Raw genomic sequence first — 19,424 nt, 5'->3', positions numbered from 1 at the left:
AATTCTGTGTATTTTATGATAGAACAGGTACTTATGGGATCTGTCATACCAGGAAACTAGCCACCAAAATTAAAATCTTGAGTTTAGCAAAGTGCAACATGGCTGCTCCATTAGACCAGATCCTATCTGACAATGTGAGGAGCAGCTAGACATTCGTCTAATGATAGTCCCTGTATTCGATACATTTTTGTAGTGCTTCACACTCCAATAATTGTTGGCATATCTTTAGTTTGATAATTGATCTTTGCACAAACCTTGTAAAGTATTGCATTATTAAATGTGACATTGTGTTATCTAACTATTTGAAACATGGCATGTGGCAAGTGTAGCATGCTTTGGAGGAACAGGTGACTTTGGACCCAAAGCTCTCCACCACTGGTGTTTTCCTTCTCTCATGCCTGGGTCTGTTGGAGACTAATTGATAGAGATTGATTAATGTGGTTAAGCAACAACTCCATTATCGCTGTATTATTTGTCTGCCAGTATGGTAGAAGGTGAACTAGATGGATCTTGGTCTCCTATCGACTAGCAATTCCTATGTTCCTAATTGGCAGGCACCATGCAGCTTTAATAATGCAAAGCCACTAGCGATTCACCCTGTTAATGGGTGAAAACCCAAAATGCATTGGTAGTTTTAGTGAGTATTCCTTCCTCTGAACTCACTCATGGCTTTAACAGGGTGGATCTTTTTCATAGCGGAGCCCTTCCTCACTGCAGCCGACAGGTCTTCTGGCTTTTCCCATTTGATCAAAGGTTTCTTTTCCGGAACCTTCATCCTCCACATGACAACGGAGTGGCATGCCCCCGAGGGGCTCTGCAGCCTAATGATCTTGGTTGATGCGATGTAGGACATTTTCACCGTGTCCACCACTGTATTCATCAAATTCTTGGCAGTTTGAATAAGGGAAGTAATACTGTCAAACTATTGAAAAAAAATGGAAAAGAATTAATTCCTATAAAATTCTTCAAAAGAAATTTTTTTACACAAGCTTTTTCAGTGATTGAAACATATAAGCTGCATTGTTAGGAAATGATGGTATTTGTTAACATTTGTTAGACAGTTCAGCTGTTTCCTTTCCTTTGAAGAGGTCTCGTTCACCCGTCATCCCTGTGCTCGCTGACCTACACTGGCTCCTGATCTGGCAGTGCCTTGACTTTACAATTTTTATCCTCGTGTTTCAATCCCTCCATGGCCACGCTTCTCCCTATCTCTGTAATCTCCTCCAGCCTTAAAACCTCCTGAGAACTCTGCACTCCTTCAGTTCTGGCCTCTTGTGAGTCTACAATTTTCTTCAGCTCATCATTGGTGGCCATGCCTTAGGCTGCCTTGTCCCTAAACTCTGGATTAGATCATGGCTATCCAACCTGAACCTGAAGGGACCCGACGACATGTGTCAGCTTTCAGGTCGGGTCAGGTTGCTCTTCCGGGTCCGGCATTCGGGCTCAGGTCGGGCCGGGCCGGGTCGGACACACTCTATCACCACCTCCGGTACGTGGTTCCAATGTTAATGTACTTTTTGGAGTCAACAGGTTGTTTAGTTACAGTTTTTTTAAGTTTGTGCAGATAAGCAACGAAGTGAAAAACGCAAGCTAAATTAACTGATGGTCGGGTGGGGTGGGGTCGGGCGCGGGATAAAATGAAAGGTCTCGGGCCTGGTCAGGCTCGGGTCGTGTTTCATTTGCAGAACCGAGCTGGCCTTTACTCTGGACTCCCTCCCTAAACCTCTCTGCCTCTCTAACTCTCCTCCTTTCAAATGCACCTTAAACCTACATCTTTGATCTACCTGTCCTAATAGCTCATTACGTCTCTCAGTGTCAAAGTTTATCTGATAATGCTCCTGTGAAGCATCTTGGGACATTGTTACGACCAGGCGAGAAAGGTGTCCAGGGTTCCCTCTCAGCCTTCACCTGGTCTTACCGTAGCAGGTTTAATTTTAAATACACTATGTTTTCAGCTCCCCCTTGGTGAATCCTTTTTCACCGCTTTCCAATTATAAGGCAAAGAAACCAACACAACAGGTTTTCTCAGGTTTAAAGAAGAAAAACAAAATTTTATTAAACTTAAACTTAAACTCTAATTCGGTCAACACCTACGGATACACGACGCGCCGATGCGAGCATGCAGACACAATACACACATGCAGATAGAAAACAGAAGAAATAAAGTGGAAAGGTTTGAGGCAATATCTGAGGAGGTTTTTTGTGTTACGGTTCTTCGAGCTCACTGTAGAGTCCTTGATTGTAGGTAGATCTTGATTTTCATTGGGGCCCAGTATTCTTCTTAAACGTTCGCTGTCGAAGACTTTTCTCTCTTGGGGTTCATGTGTCTTCTGTGGATTTGGAGTTCTGTGAGAAAGAGATGGGAGCAGACAGGAGAGGCTGTGGTGAACCAGCCAGGACGGATCTTCTCAGTCCAGGAGCATTCTGCCCAAACTTTTTGTACAAATTCAAAAAACTCAAGTAGCCCAGCAGGTTAGTCAAGTGACTAGCTGGTTTGAGCATGTCCGTTTGTGTATTCGGCCATCTTAGCAGTCAACGTGGAATGCAAGCTCCCCCGCCTTCAACGTCTGGTGGTCAAAAGTCCATTGTGGGTTGAATGTGTCAGAGAATGGTCCTTTGTCCTTTCCAAGCACTGCCTGTTAATATGTAAATGTATTTCCCCCCAAGGTCCATTATGGTTTGGATGGTTTTTTTTCATTCATGGGATGTGGGCATCGCTGGCCAGGCCAGCATTTATTGCCCATCCCTAATTGCCCTTGAGAAGGTGGTGGCGAGCTGCCTTCTTGAACCGCTGCAGTCCATGTGGGGTAGGTACACCCACAGTGCTGTTAGGAAGGGAGTTCCAGGATTTTGACCCAGCGACAGGGAAGGAACGGCGATATAGTTCCAAGTCAGAATGGTGTGTGACTTGGAGGGGAACTTGCAGGTGGTGGTGTTCCCATGCATTTGCTGCCCTTGTCCTTCTAGTTGATAGAGGTCACGGGTTTGGAAGGTGCTGTCTAAGGAGCCTTGGTTGCTGCAGTGCATCTTGCAGATGGTACACACTGCTGCCACTGTGCATCAATGGTGAAGGGAGTGCTTTGTCCTGGATGGTGTTGAGCTTCCTGAGTGTTGTTGGAGCTGCACCCATCCAGGCAAGTGGAGAGTATTCCATCACACTTCTGACTTGTGCCTTGTAGATGGTGGACAGGCATTGGGGAGTCAGGGGGTGAGTTACTCGCCGCAGGATTCCTAGCCTCTGACCAGCTCTTGTAGCTATGGTATTTATATGGCTACTCCAGTTCAGTTTCTCGTCAATGGTAACCCCTAGGATATTGATAGTGGGGCATTCAGTGATGGTAATGCCATTGAATGTCAAGGGGAGATGGTTAGATTCTCTCCTGTTGGAGATGGTCATTGCCTGGCACTTGTGTGGCGCGAATGTTACTTCCCACTTATCAGCCCAAGCCTGGATATTGTCCAGGTCTTGCTGCATTTCTTCACAGACTGCTACAGTATCTGAGGAGTCACGAATGGTGCTGAACATTGTGCAATCATCAGCGAACATCCCCACTTCTGACCTAATGACTGAAGAAAGGTCATTGATGAAGCAGCTGAAGATGGTTGAGCCTAGGACACTGCCCTGAGGAACTCCTGTAGTGATGTCCTGGAGCTCAGATGATTGACCTCCAACAACCACAACCATTGTTTTTGCTCTAGGTATGACTCCATCCAGCGAAGGGTTTTCCCCCTGATTCCCATTGGCCTTAGTTTTGCTAGGGCTCCTTGATGCCATCCTCGGTCAAATGCTGCCATGATGTCAAGGGCAGTCACTCTCACCTCACCTCTTGAGTTCAGCTCTTTTGTCCATGTTTGAACCAAGGCTGTAATGAGGTCAGGAGCTGAGTGGCCCTGGCGGAACCCAAACTGAGCAGGCTATTGCTAAGCAAGTGCCGCTTGATGGCATTGTTGATGACACCTTCCATCACTTTACTGATGATTGAGAGTAGGCTGATGGGGTGGTAATTGGCCGGGTTGGACTTGTCCTGCTTTTTGTGTACAGGATATACCTGGGCAATTTTCCACATTGATGGGTAGATGCCAGTGTTGTAGCTGTACTGGAACAGCTTGGCTAGGGGCACTGCAAGTTCTGGAGCACAGGTTTTCAGTACTATTGCTGGAATATTGTCAGGGCCCATAGCCTTTGCAGTATCCAGTGCCTTCAGTCGTTTCTTGAATCGATTTGGCTGAAGTCTGGCATCTGTGATGCTGGGGACTTCAGGAGGAGGCTGAGATGGATCATCAACTCGGCACTTCTGGCTGAAGATTGTTGCAAATGCTTCAGCCTTATCTTTCGCACTGATGTGCTGGGCTCCCCCATCATTGAGGATGGGGATATTTGTGGAGCCACCTCCTCCAGTTAGTTGTTTAATTGTCCACCATCAATTACGGCTGGATGTGGCAGGACTGCAGAGATTAGATCTGATCCAATGGTTATGGAATCGCTTAGCTCTGTCTATCACATGCTGCTTACGCAGTTTGGCACACAGATAGTCCTCTGTTGCAGCTTCACCAGGTTGCCACCTCATTTTGAGGTATGCCTGGTGCTGCTCCTGGCATGCCCTCCTGCACTCTTCATTGAACCAGGGTTGGTCTACTGGCTTGATGGTAATGGTAGAGTGGGAGATATGCCGGGCCATGAGGTTACAGATTCTGGTTGAATACAATTCTGCTGCTGCAGATGGCCCACAGCGCCTCAAGGATGCCCAGTTTTGCATTTCTAGATCTGTTCGAAATCTATCCCATTTAGCATGGTGGTCGTGCCACACAACACGAAGGAGTGTATCCTCAATGTGAAGGCCGGACTTCGTCTCCACAACGACTGTGCAGTGGTCACTCCTACCAATACTGTCATGGACAGATGCATCTGCAGCGGGCAGATTGGTGAGGACGAGGTCAAGTATGTTTTCCCCGCTTGTTGGTTCCCTCACCACCTGCCGTATACCCAGTCTAGCAGATATGTCCTTTAGGACTCGGCCAGCTCAGTCAGTAGTGGTGCTACCGAGCCACTCTTGGTGATGGACATTGAAGTCCCCCACCCAGAGTAGATTCTGTGCCCTTGTCACCCTCAGTGCTTTCTCCAAGTGCTGTTCAATATGGAGGAGTACTGACTCAACAGCTGAGGGAGGGCAGTAGGTGGTAATCAGCAGGAAGTGTCCTTGTCCATGTTTGACCTGATGCCATGAGACTTCATGGGGTCCAGAGTCGATGTTGAGGACTCCCAGGGCAACTCCCTCCCTACTGTATACCACTGTGCCACCACCTCTGCTGGGTCTGTCCTGCCAGTGGGACAGGACATACCCGGGAATGGTGATGGCAGTGTCTGGGACATTGTCTGTAAGATATGATTCCGTGAGTATGACTATGTCAGACTGTTGCTTGACTAGTCTGTGGGACAGCTCTCCTAACTCTGGCACAAGCCCCCAGATGTTAGTAAGGAGGACTTTGTCGGGTCGACAGGGCTGGGTTTGCCGTTGTCATTTCCGGTGCCTGGGTCGATGCCGGATGCTCCGTCTGGTTTTATTCCTTTTTATTGACTTATTATGTGTCAGTGAATGGCTGCTTTGTCCTTCCAAACATTGTCTGTTATTATGCAAATTTCTTTCCCGCCAAGATCTGGCATTTTCTTTTAAAGCAAGTCTTTTCTTCACTTCAACAACAGTTTGAAATTTAATGCCCATGTGGTGAAATTAATATGCCTCATAAGCATGAGGCAGGTGGGATTTGCTTGACAACATTTTAATATGTTCAAGGTACTATATAAATGCAAGTTTGTTGATAATGGCTGGTTTAATCATTCTCCCTTTGTAACAGGCCTGAACAATACAGAGAACATATCCTGTGTATCAGGAGGCAGCATCTGAGACACTTCAGCAAGCAAAACCATCAAACAAGGGTTCCTGACTGTTGTTTGTCATTCTCCATTTTCTTGCTGGGATGTGAGGCTGTTGTCTCAGAACTTTACTGGACCGCCTGTTCTGTGGCATACTATCAGCCTCTGGCACAGGCTGATCCCACACCAGTTATTTATTTGCTGCTTTCTGCACCTTTACGTTCAAATTATTAGCCAACATTTTTTTAGAAAGGTGATGAAAACTGATTTGCTTTGCCAGCAGGGGATCCCAGCTTGATGACACAGCTCCATCCCCTGTGTAACTGCCCACTTGACCCACACGTCCAGACAAACAATCCAACAGAATTTACAACCATGTTACAAATCCACCATGTTATTCTCAATATTCAGCAGAGTTCAAAGATGTCAAGGAAATGTTGGGCTGAAATTTATTTCGGCAGCGGGCACAGACCACATGTCGCAGAGCCACAGCGATATAAAGCGCAGCGGTCCTTTTAAATAGCCGGGGCGGCCCCCCCCCCTCCCCCACCCCGACGATGAGGTGGAGGGGACGGGCTGTCTGTCCCCAGCAATGGTGACAACTGCCTGTGCACAGGCACTCAGGCCATTTTTAAAGGGCTTCGAGCCCTACCATTCAATTTAAATATTTAAAGAGACATTCAATAATAAAAATGAAATACATTTATTCTGCCCCTCTCCCACCCACCCCAATAACAATTTAATTCATTACTTGCTCTTTCCCATCCAAAACACTTACTTACCTTCTCCACCTGATCTTCCCCCCGCAAAGTGCATTAAACTTTAAACTATAACCCTTCTCAACATCCGTAACACCAATGATATGACTTTGAACCCACTTCCCACCCACTGCACAGAGAATTCCGGCCAACTGCATGAAGATCGCACCGGGACAGACTGCGGGAACATAGGTCTCATTAATTCATTGATTTTAATTAATTTAACTATTTAAATGACAGTCCCATTCGCCAAGCGCGGGGAGGCCACCATGCGGCCTTTCCGGCGCCTGCAATATCGGGCTGGGCCTTCCCGGCGCATCAGGGTGCGTCATGGCCCTCTCCCAGATGCATTTTCCGTCCCCCACCCCATGCAACCCCCGATGTTGGGGCCGGGGGGCTGGTGGGGGGGGCGTCTGTAAAATTCAGCCCGTTATCATTAAAATAACAACAAAAAATTTCAGCCCTGATTTAAACCTTGGGGAGGAATGGTGTGGATTAGATTCGAATGTCAGTTCAACACTGTGTCCAATTTTACTGTCTGTGGATTTCCATAAAGTGACAAAGGTCATGGGGACTGATACATACGTCAGGGAGAATCAAAGGTCATGGGAATAAATGCATGTGACAGCGAGAGTCAAAGGTTATGGGGACAGATGCATACATCAGGGAGAATCAAAGGTCATGATAATAAATGCATGTGACAGCGAGAGTCAAAGGTTATGGGGACAGATGCATACATCAGGGAGAATCAAAGGTCATGGGAATAAATGCATGTGACAGCTAGAGTCAAAGGTTATGGGGACAGATGCATACATCAGGGAGAGTCAAAGACCATGGGACAGATACATGTGTCAGAGAGAGGCAAAGGGCATGGGATAGATACATGTGCCAGAGAGAGGCAAAGGGCACGGGGATAGATACATGTGTCAGAGAGAGGCAAAGGGCATGGGGATAAATACATGTGTCAGAGAGAGGCAAAGGGCATGGGGATAGATACATGTGTCAGAGAGAGGCAAAGGGCACGGGGATAAATACATGTGTCAGAGAGAGGCAAAGGGCGTGGGGATAGATACATGTTTCAGAGAGAGGCAAAGGGCATGGGGATAGATACATGTGTCAGAGAGAGGCAAAGGGCATGGGGATAGATACATGTTTCAGAGAGAGGCAAAGGGCATGGGGATAGATACATGTTTCAGAGAGAGGCAAAGGGCATGGGGATAGATACATGTTTCAGAGAGAGGCAAAGGGCATGGGGATAGATACATGTGTCAGAGAGAGGCAAAGGGCATGGGGATAGATACATGTTTCAGAGAGAGGCAAAGGGCATGGGGATAGATACATCTGTCAGAGAGAGGCAAAGGGCATGGGGATAGATACATGTTTCAGAGAGAGGCAAAGGGCATGGGGATAGATACATGTTTCAGAGAGAGGCAAAGGGCATGGGGATAGATACATGTTTCAGAGAGAGGCAAAGGGCATGGGGATAGATACATGTTTCAGAGAGAGGCAAAGGGCATGGGGATAGATACATGTTTCAGAGAGAGGCAAAGGGCATGGGGATAGATACATCTGTCAGAGAGAGGCAAAGGGCATGGGGATAGATACATGTTTCAGAGAGAGGCAAAGGGCATGGGGATAGATACATGTGTCAGAGAGAGGCAAAGGGCATGGGGATAGATACATCTGTCAGAGAGAGGCAAAGGGCATGGGGATAGATACATGTTTCAGAGAGAGGCAAAGGGCATGGGGATAGATACATGTGTCAGAGAGAGGCAAAGGGCACGGGGATAGATACATGTGTCAGAGAGAGGCAAAGGGCACAGGGATAGATACATGTGTCAGAGAGAGGCAAAGGGCATGGGGATAGATACATGTTTCAGAGAGAGGCAAAGGGCATGGGGATAGATACATGTGTCAGAGAGAGGCAAAGGGCATGGGGTTAGATACATGTGTCAGAGAGAGGTAAAGGGCATGGGGATAGATACATCTGTCAGAGAGAGGCAAAGGGCATTGGGATAGATACATCTGTCAGAGAGAGGCAAAGGGCATGGGGATAGATACATGTGTCAGAGAGAGGCAAAGGGCATGGGGATAGATACATGTTTCAGAGAGAGGCAAAGGGCATGGGGATAGATACATCTGTCAGAGAGAGGCAAAGGGCATTGGGATAGATACATCTGTCAGAGAGAGGCAAAGGGCATGGGGATAGATACATGTGTCAGAGAGAGGCAAAGGGCATGGGGATAGATACATGTTTCAGAGAGAGGCAAAGGGCATGGGGATAGATACATGTGTCAGAGAGAGGCAAAGGGCATGGGGATAGATACATGTGTCAGAGAGAGGCAAAGGGCATGGGGATAGATACATGTGTCAGAGAGAGGCAAAGGGCATGGGGATAGATACATGTTTCAGAGAGAGGCAAAGGGCATGGGGATAGATACATCTGTCAGAGAGAGGCAAAGGGCATGGGGATAGATACATGTGTCAGAGAGAGGCAAAGGGCATGGGGATAGATACATCTGTCAGAGAGAGGCGAAGGGCATGGGGATAGATACATGTGTCAGAGAGAGGCAAAGGGCATGGGGATAGATACATGTGTCAGAGAGAGGCAAAGGGCATGGGGATAGATACATGTGTCAGAGAGAGGCAAAGGGCATGGGGATAGATACATGTTTCAGAGAGAGGCAAAGGGCATGGGGATAGATACATGTGTCAGAGAGAGGCAAAGGGCATGGGGATAGATACATGTGTCAGAGAGAGGCAAAGGGCATGGGGATAGATACATGTGTCAGAGAGAGGCAAAGGGCATGGGGATAGATACATGTTTCAGAGAGAGGCAAAGGGCATGGGGATAGATACATGTGTCAGAGAGAGGCAAAGGGCATGGGGATAGATACATCTGTCAGAGAGAGGCAAAGGGCATGGGGATAGATACATGTTTCAGAGAGAGGCAAAGGGCATGGGGATAGATACATGTGTCAGAGAGAGGCAAAGGGCACGGGGATAGATACATGTGTCAGAGAGAGGCAAAGGGCACAGGGATAGATACATGTGTCAGAGAGAGGCAAAGGGCATGGGGATAGATACATGTTTCAGAGAGAGGCAAAGGGCATGGGGATAGATACATGTTTCAGAGAGAGGCAAAGGGCACGGGGATAGATACATGTTTCAGAGAGAGGCAAAGGGCACGGGGATAGATACATGTTTCAGAGAGAGGTAAAGGGCATGGGGATAGATACATGTTTCAGAGAGAGGCAAAGGGCATGGGGATAGATACATGTTTCAGAGAGAGGCAAAGGGCATGGGGATAGATACATGTGTCAGAGAGAGGCAAAGGGCATGGGGAAAGATACATGTGTCAGAGAGAGGCAAAGGGCATGGGGATAGATACATGTTTCAGAGAGAGGCAAAGGGCATGGGGATAGATACATGTTTCAGAGAGAGGCAAAGGGCATGGGGATAGATACATGTTTCAGAGAGAGGCAAAGGGCACGGGGATAGACACATGTGTCAGAGAGAGGCAAAGGGCACGGGGATAGACACATGTGTCAGAGAGAGGCAAAGGGCACGGGGATAGATACATGTTTCAGAGAGAGGCAAAGGGCACGGGGATAGACACATGTGTCAGAGAGAGGCAAAGGGCATGGGGATAGATACATGTGTCAGAGAGAGGCAAAGGGCATGGGGATAGATACATGTGTCAGAGAGAGGCAAAGGGCATGGGGATAGATACATGTTTCAGAGAGAGGCGAAGGGCATGGGGATAGATACATCTGTCAGAGAGAGGCAAAGGGCATGGGGATAGATACATGTTTCAGAGAGAGGCAAAGGGCATGGGGATAGATACATGTTTCAGAGAGAGGCAAAGGGCATGGGGATAGATACATCTGTCAGAGAGAGGCAAAGGGCATGGGGATAGATACATGTTTCAGAGAGAGGCAAAGGGCATGGGGATAGATACATGTTTCAGAGAGAGGCAAAGGGCATGGGGATAGATACATGTGTCAGAGAGAGGCAAAGGGCATGGGGATAGATACATGTGTCAGAGAGAGGCAAAGGGCATGGGGATAGATACATCTGTCAGAGAGAGGCAAAGGGCATGGGGATAGATACATGTTTCAGAGAGAGGCAAAGGGCATGGGGATAGATACATGTGTCAGAGAGAGGCAAAGGGCATGGGGATAGATACATCTGTCAGAGAGAGGCAAAGGGCATGGGGATAGATACATGTTTCAGAGAGAGGCAAAGGGCATGGGGATAGATACATGTGTCAGAGAGAGGCAAAGGGCACGGGGATAGATACATGTGTCAGAGAGAGGCAAAGGGCACAGGGATAGATACATGTGTCAGAGAGAGGCAAAGGGCATGGGGATAGATACATGTTTCAGAGAGAGGCAAAGGGCATGGGGATAGATACATGTTTCAGAGAGAGGCAAAGGGTACGGGGATAGATACATGTTTCAGAGAGAGGCAAAGGGCACGGGGATAGATACATGTTTCAGAGAGAGGTAAAGGGCATGGGGATAGATACATGTTTCAGAGAGAGGCAAAGGGCATGGGGAAAGATACATGTGTCAGAGAGAGGCAAAGGGCATGGGGATAGATACATGTTTCAGAGAGAGGCAAAGGGCATGGGGATAGATACATGTTTCAGAGAGAGGTAAAGGGCATGGGGATAGATACATGTTTCAGAGAGAGGCAAAGGGCACGGGGATAGATACATGTTTCAGAGAGAGGCAAAGGGCATGGGGATAGATACATGTTTCAGAGAGAGGCAAAGGGCATGGGGATAGATACATGTTTCAGAGAGAGGCAAAGGGCATGGGGAAAGATACATGTGTCAGAGAGAGGCAAAGGGCATGGGGATAGATACATGTTTCAGAGAGAGGCAAAGGGCATGGGGATAGATACATGTTTCAGAGAGAGGCAAAGGGCACGGGGATAGATACATGTGTCAGAGAGAGGCAAAGGGCACGGGGATAGACACATGTGTCAGAGAGAGGCAAAGGGCACGGGGATAGATACATGTTTCAGAGAGAGGCAAAGGGCACGGGGATAGACACATGTGTCAGAGAGAGGCAAAGGGCATGGGGATAGATACATGTGTCAGAGAGAGGCAAAGGGCATGGGGATAGATACATGTGTCAGAGAGAGGCAAAGGGCATGGGGATAGACACATGTGTCAGAGAGAGGCAAAGGGCACAGGGATAGATACATGTGTCAGAGAGAGGCAAAGGGCATGGGGATAGATACATGTGTCAGAGAGAGGCAAAGGGCATGGGGATAGATACATGTTTCAGAGAGTGCTCACTATTCACCTCAATGGGAGCTGTTGCTTTGGATTCCCCAGGGCTGGTCTATTGCCAGTTGACCCCAGGGATAATCACTGTCATTTGTGTACTGCTTCCTACTTAGTCAGCCGAGGGGCTCCTAGGGTTGGATGCCTCTGACTTTGGCTGATGCACAGTATTAAAAAGACTTGCATTTATATAACAACTTTCATGACCACTGGACATCCCAAAGTGCTTTACAGCCAATTAAGTTTTTTTGAAGTGTAATCACTCTTTTAATGTAGAAAAAGAGACAGCCAATTTGCACACAGCAGATCCCACAAACTGGTATGGTGATATTTTGGGAGACTAAACCAATCTCACGCACACTAACTACCATATCACACAGTATCCAAACTGGTTAGCGTGTGACTGTCTCGTCCAGCACCAGTACCAAATTTCCCCTCTCTGCTGGGCCTCCCCAACTCACCCCTCAGTGTGAAGCACCAACACTGACTATCATGAATACTGTAACATTTAGTCCCATAAAAGTGAAGATTGTCACTGAAGGACAAATGCATCCATGGATTGGTTCAGAGGGAAGCGAATGGGGGATGGAGTAAATTTCTGTTTCGTTCTCTTCAAATCTAACATTTTTGGTTTTGGTAAATAAAAACTCAATTGCACTGTTTCATAATATTCAAATCTTCTCTTTTAGATACTGATTTATGTGAAAATGAAAACTTTATAGAACCTTAAACTACTACAGCTAACAGCATACATCAACACTAACACTTTCAGTTACTTGCAAAAGTTACAGATGTAGCAGTTTTTAAGCAAATGCAGAGGCAGGGAAAGAGGAGAGGGGGATGGGAGGGAAAAAAAAGGGAAGGCCTGTGATGAAAATCCTGTTGGAAAGAAGAGCAGAGGCTTCCTTAAGGTAGGCATTCCTGGAAGAGAAGTGGAAGTGAATTAAACACTAAAACAAAAGCAAAATACTGTGGATGCTGGAAATCTGAAATAAAAACAGAAATCTCTGGGAATACTAAGGAAGTCAGATAACACCTGTGGAGAAAGCAAAAGGGTTAACATTTCACGTCAATTACCTTTCACCAGAACTAGCATTTCGGTTTGTCTCTTTTAACTTGTTCCATCCTATCACAGACTTTCTCTTTTGTTCTTTTCCCCTGCCCCTTGTTACCCTGCCTCTGTGCTTGCTTAAAACCTGTTATATTTCCAACTTTTTGCAATTCTGACAAAAACAATGGCAGGTGAAATCTAATAGAGACCAATTCAAAGTATTGCAGATTGGCAGAAAACAATAGCATGCTATGTATGGTGAAAATGGGTGTGATATGTGCAGTATACCAACAGCTAAAGGTAAATTTGAGTGATTTTGTGTTTGGCATTCAATATGTTAAAAAACAGTCATGCAGCCATAAGCCAGGTGACGAGACTGCAGAATTTATTTTTAGACCAGCAGGGGTAGACCTTGACTTTGTGTGCTGGTGCATAACAGGCAACAGATAGCAAGTTGGCAGTTCATTTTAAATCCACTGGCTTCAACTCACAAAGTCTAATTTAAGGGATGCCATTCTAATACTGCTCTAGACAGACCCAGTTCGACTACTGTGTTCACTTTTGATCGTCAAGGCACACATTACCCTCAAAGCTACGGAGGGGGAAGGGAGATGTTATGAGGCCGATCAGAAACATCAGAGGATTGAGCAAACCTGAAAGTCTGACGGAATCGGGATTCTTTCGTCTTGAAGTTAGGAGACCAAAAAGGAACCTAGAGTACCACTCCAAGCCATTCAGTAAAGGCTAATAGACTACATTGTGGGCTGACATCAGGAAGAACCGCATGCACAGAATGATGAATGCATGGAATGGACTTCTGGGTGGAGAAGTGATGGCAAAAACCTTAGGGTCTCTTGAGGTAAAGTCATATATTTTGGTAGGAAGAATGGGGTAAAGCAATATAAAAGCAAGTGGGTGCAAGACAGGGTCTCCCGAATGATAGTGGTCTGCAGCGCCTTGCACAACATAGTGCGGCAAAGGGGACTGGAGCTGCAGGAAGAGGAAGGTGATGATCGCTCAGCATCTTTGGTGGCCAAGGTCCTGCAGTTGTTCACCTAGCTTACAGAGATGCCCATGACAGTCTCATACAGGCACGACTCAGCTAACCTGAGACTGTGAGGCTGTATGACACCCTAATAATGCTGAACCCCTGACAACCATCCCCAAACACAAAGCATTCCTACAGCTGATAATTATTCCATCTCATTCACACCTATTTCTCATCTTCCACTCTGGTCAGACCATTTCCCTCAAGGCTGATGGTCACTCGGCAGGGGCGAGACAACAATGCAGATGATTGCATAATGGAGACTTGAAATAAAGTTTATTAACATTGACAATAAAATTGACACAGTGACAGAAGTGTAAATACTCTTGTGAAACTACAAAGTCTTTCTATTCATTTTCCGATAACTTCTACGTGGTGCTACCACTCTGGCTTCAGCAAAGATTAAAGCAGGCTACTTATTCCAATGCCCCGACAGCACACATCTTCTTGGCAGGCGTCCTCTATGTTGTGGAGCTTGTGAGGCTCCCGTCAAAGACTGCCGCATCTACACCTGTGCAGGGACAGACTTTGCCAACGGGATAGGAGGCAGCATGTGGGGTTCTGACTGGCGGGGGCAGGGGGATGGTGGGGGTGGGGCAAGGGGGGAGGAATGGGAGTGCTCTGAGCAGAGTTCCCACGTCCATGTTCCCTTTCTCATGGCCCAGTCACACACCTCCCTGCTAGCCAAGAAGTGGAGAGCACTTTGCTGCACTTCAGTGACATACTGAACGGTTAGGGCAAGGCTCTCTTATTTACACTGACAGACTGAATGTACAGGACATTGGTGAGGGCCAGCATGTACTCAATTACCTGACACATCTGTTTCTCAATGCAGATGGCTACTCTTTCCATTGGTGTTGGCATCAGCACAAAGGCCTGAGATATCATGGCACTCATGCTGGAAACGGATTCCTCCAATCTCTCTCCAATGGTGCACAGTGCCTCTGGAAATGCTGATGGAACCTCACATATTTTCTGCTGCTGCTGCAGAATAGTCCTCTTCATCGATGACCTTCCCCCCTCCACCCCACCCCACAAGGCTCAGCAACTGCGTTCAGTTGAGCAGAGCTTGATATGTCCTTAGCCCTCTGATGAGGGCGCTCTACTACTGTCCCTGTCTCCAATACCTGCTCCTGCTCACTTGTGATGTGTGATTCACCATGTGACAACCTAGCTATCTCCTTAGGAAGCCCCACTGAGGTGTGTGCATCTGGGCTGGTGGAGTGTGCACATGCGTCATGTGACGGTGCTTCTTCAGAGGTCATGACCTCCTCCGAGGACTCCTCAGTCTCCTCTGGCACTAGCTCCTGCACCACGCTTGAAGGAGCTTTGAGAGATGAAAGACATGAATTAGAACTAACAAGGGTAAAGGGTTCAAAGTCATCATTCTGCTGATGATCATATTTCAGTTACTGGCGATGGCAAGTCAATGTGATTGTTGTTTGTAGTGTGACATCTAATTCCATCACCAGGAATCTGTGAGACCCCCCATCTCTCCATCTCCAATGGCCATGCACTCCACCACCTTGTTGATCTCCATGGCTGCCTCCTCTGCAGCGGTCAAGGAGGCAATGACTGGAAGGCCCACCAGCGGTTCTCTGTCTCTCCCTCGAATTCTGTGCTCTCTTCTTCTAAAAGGAGAGAAATCAGAGAGTTATAAGTGTGAGAAATGGAATGCTTTGAGAAGATGGAAGGAAGACACTTGTGGAGGGTGACTGTGAAGGATGGGTATCAGACTGCAATAAGATGAGTGTCTGTGGTGGTTTTCAGATGGAGATGTGAGGAAGGGTCTCAAGTGAGATGAATGGGTGACGCTACAAGTTGTGTTGGCTTGAGAAGTGCTGCACAAGAGAATAGTGGGGAAGTCAGTGTGGAAGTTGGCACTTGAATGTGGGATGACACTCACCTTTCCTGCCCTGGTGAGGTCATTCAACCTCGTTTGGCACTATCCATGTGCGAGGCGCCAAACTCCTGCTGCTGATCTCCTGAGCCATTTCCGGTCAAGCTTGCTTGGTTTCCGAGGCTGGCCTCTTTCTCCTATCCACTGGGAAGAGTGTTTTTCTGTGGGTCCTTACAGCCCACAGCATGACCTCCAGGGAGGCCTCTGAGAACTGGAGGAAGCAGCCTTCCCATGTTGAGACTCCATCATTGGTGCCTCTGCCCTGATAATTCTATAATGGATCCATTCTGACCCCAACTGGGGTCCCTTTAAATAGAGGCCCTTTTAACTATCAGGTGTATGTTGTCATCATGCCTGCCCACTCTGATTGGTTGAGAAACCTGGAAGCAGGTTGCTAATGCCGTGGCTGAGTTAAAAAGCCATTGTAAAGACCGGTCCAGTAATTCTTGAGTTCCTGACCCATTGATGGCCTCCCCTGTTGCAAGTGGGTCTAAATGTTAAAATTCTGCCTGATGAGAGGAGATACTGTAAGTTTATTTTTCCCTGGACAGATGAATTCCATGAACTTCCTCATCTTTATTTATCTTGTGTGATTTCAGCAGAATCAAAAATTCCTTTGCCTTTAATAAAGAAAACAGAATGGAATCACAGCTGGTTGTAACTGAGGCTGAGCTATTTGATTGAGTGCTTTGCCTAGTGTTTTAACTCTTCCTTTTATCAAGCTGGCTGGCCTCAATCAGCACCTGCTGTAATCCCTGTTCTTACTCGAGTGCAGTGATTGCAGTACTTTAGCCCAAAACCCTACACCGAACCCTCCCCCTGATTTGACATTTCCCAGACCACCATTTTAAGCAGTAAGTGTCACAGCTGTTATCACTTTTCTATATATATGTATACATAAAATTCTCATTGCTTCTTTTGTCCATTTCTTCATGTAATTTTGGCAGTAGAGGATATTCATGGCATAGAAAGAGAGCTGAAGTATTGGATGTGACAACACCAAAGAATGAATTAACATTGAAGCACTGAAACTGAAGCACCCTGTGTTAATGACCATCTCCAGCCTGCTGCAAAAAAAAGGGAGTTGAATCAAACTTGGTAAAGTTAAAGGGGCACACATAGGACTAGAAATTCCAGAGACCATTGTGGGTGGTGGCGTGGGGATTGATGCCATATTTTTATTTATTTTATTTTATTTAGAGATACAGCACTGAAACAGGCCCTTCGGCCCACCGAGTCTGTGCCGAGCAACAACCACCCATTTATACTAACCCTACAATAATCCCATATTCCCTACCTACACTAGGGGCAATTTATAATGGTTAATTTACCTATCACCTGCAAGTCTTTTGGCTGTGGGAGGAAACCGGAGCACCCGGCGAAAACCCACGCAGACACAGGGAGAACTTGCAAACTCCACACGGGCAAAACCCAGAATTGAACCCGGGTCCCTGGAGCTGTGAGGCTGCAGTGCTAACCACTGCGCCACTGTGCCGCCCTTTTTAACACAGGTGGGATAGATCACTTCACAGCCTCAAAGGTGTTGATTCTCACTGCCCTCTCCTGGTATTAACAGGGTGGTAATTGCCTCAAAATGGGGTCAGTAGCCTCCCCAAACCATTAACATCGGCGATGTGGCCAGTGCCATTTAGAAAAGGAGACTACTGCTGGGTGTCCAAAATGTCTGCCTGTTTTAGGTGACAGGCCTCTTTAAATATGCAAATTGGGGTCTTATATTCTACAAGGGAATAAAGGGTTATGGGGAGGGTGCGGCAGGAAAGTGGATTTAAGGCCACAATTAGATCAGCCATGATCTTATTGAATGGCGGAGCAGGCTCGAGCAGCCGAATGGCCTAATCCTGCTCTTATTTCTTATGTTCTTCTGCTTTCCTACCTATCTTTGTATTGTTCGTAAATTTGGCTACAAAACGCTCGGTCCCTTCTCATTAATATAGATGGTAAATAGTTGAGGCCCCTGCACTGATCCCTGTGGCTCTCCACTAGTTACAGTTTGCCAACCTGAAATGACCCATTTATCCAGACTCTCCATTTCCCGTTAGTGAGCCAGACCTCTATCCATGCTATAATATAATACCCCTAATGCCATGGGCTCTTATGTAGTAATCTTTTATGTGGCACCTTATCGAATACCTTTTGGAAATACAAATACACTACATCTACTGGTTCCCCTTTATCCGCCCTGCTTGTTACATCCTTGAAGAACTCTAACAAATTTGTTAAACATGATTTCCCTTTCATAAAACCATGTTGACTCCCCCCAACCTTTCTTGAATAGAGGTGTTACACTTGCAGTTTTCCAATCTGCTGGGACCTTTCCAGAATCTAGGGAATTTTGCAACATTACAACCAATGCATCCACTATCTCTGCAGCCACTTCTTTTAAGACCCTAGGATGCAGACCATCAGGTCCAGGGAACTTGTCAGCCTTTAGTCCCATTAGTTTTCCTAGTACATTTTCTCTAGTGATGGTGATTGTTTTAAGTTCCTCCCTCCCTTTTGCCTCTTGATTTTCTACAATTCTGGGGACACTTTTTGTGTCTTCTACAGTGAAAACAGATACAAAATACTTGTTCAAAGTCTCTGCCATTTCCTTGTGTCCCACTATTAATTCCCCAGTCTTATCCTCTAAGGGACCAACACTTACTTCAGCTACTGTCTTCCTTTATATATATTTGTAGAAGTTTTTACTGTCTGTTTTCACATTCCTTGCTAGCTTACTCCCATACTCTAATTTCTCCCTCTTTATTTTTTTAAATTGAGACCTGGGCTTCAAAATGGCCATCAGAATGGGGGTGTTGACCAGCGCATTTCTCTGGGTCAGTCACCCAAAGGTCAAAATCAACCCCAAAGTGACAGCAGTTTACCGGATCTGCAGTTCATCCAATGAATAATAAAGAATGAAGCATTTATCATCTGCTGCACCAGTTGCAACTTCCACAGCATGCCTGATTTTCTGAGATAAAAAGGAATGCATGCAAAATTACAACACAGGCTTCGGGAAAAAAAGCCCTGCAAGATAGGAATATAGGAGCAGGAGTAGGCCATGCAGCCCATTGAGCCTGCCCCACCATTCAATATGATCATGGCTGATCATCCACTTCAATGCCTTTTTCCCACACTATCTCCATATCCCCTTATGTCATTGGCATTTAGAAGTCTATCAATCTGTGCTTTAAACATACTCAATGACTGAGCTTCCACAGCCCTCTGGGGTAGAGAATTCCAAAGATTCACAACCCTCTGAGGAAAGAAATTTCTCCTCATCTCTGTCCTAAGTGGCTTCCCCCTTATTTTGAAATTTTGTCCCCGGTTCGAGACTCCCCAACCAGGGGAAACATCTGAGCTGCATCTATCCTGTCTATCCCTTTAAGTATTTTGTTGGTTTCAATGAGATCACCTCTCATTCTACGAAACTCTAGAGAATACAGGCCCAGTTTCCATAATCTCTCTTCATAGGACAGTCCCGCCATCCCGG

At 46.6% G+C, this 19,424-nt stretch overlaps 1 protein-coding gene across 1 annotated transcript in view; it reads right to left on the bottom strand.

Annotated features, from left to right (window-relative positions):
• Positions 1 to 634: 634 nt before the first annotated feature.
• The window catches only part of LOC137380511 (catenin alpha-3-like), a 2,550,805-nt gene continuing 2,532,015 nt past the window's right edge, over positions 635 to 19,424 (bottom strand). Inside the window, exon 20 of the mRNA XM_068052420.1 lies at positions 635 to 922. Coding sequence (XP_067908521.1) covers positions 635 to 922 — 288 coding nt within the window. The remainder of the gene's footprint in view (positions 923 to 19,424) is intronic.

This window comes from Heterodontus francisci, chromosome 20 (assembly GCF_036365525.1).
Source record: "Heterodontus francisci isolate sHetFra1 chromosome 20, sHetFra1.hap1, whole genome shotgun sequence".
Classification (NCBI taxonomy): domain Eukaryota; kingdom Metazoa; phylum Chordata; class Chondrichthyes; order Heterodontiformes; family Heterodontidae; genus Heterodontus; species Heterodontus francisci.
This window is presented reverse-complemented; position numbering and strand designations above follow the sequence as displayed.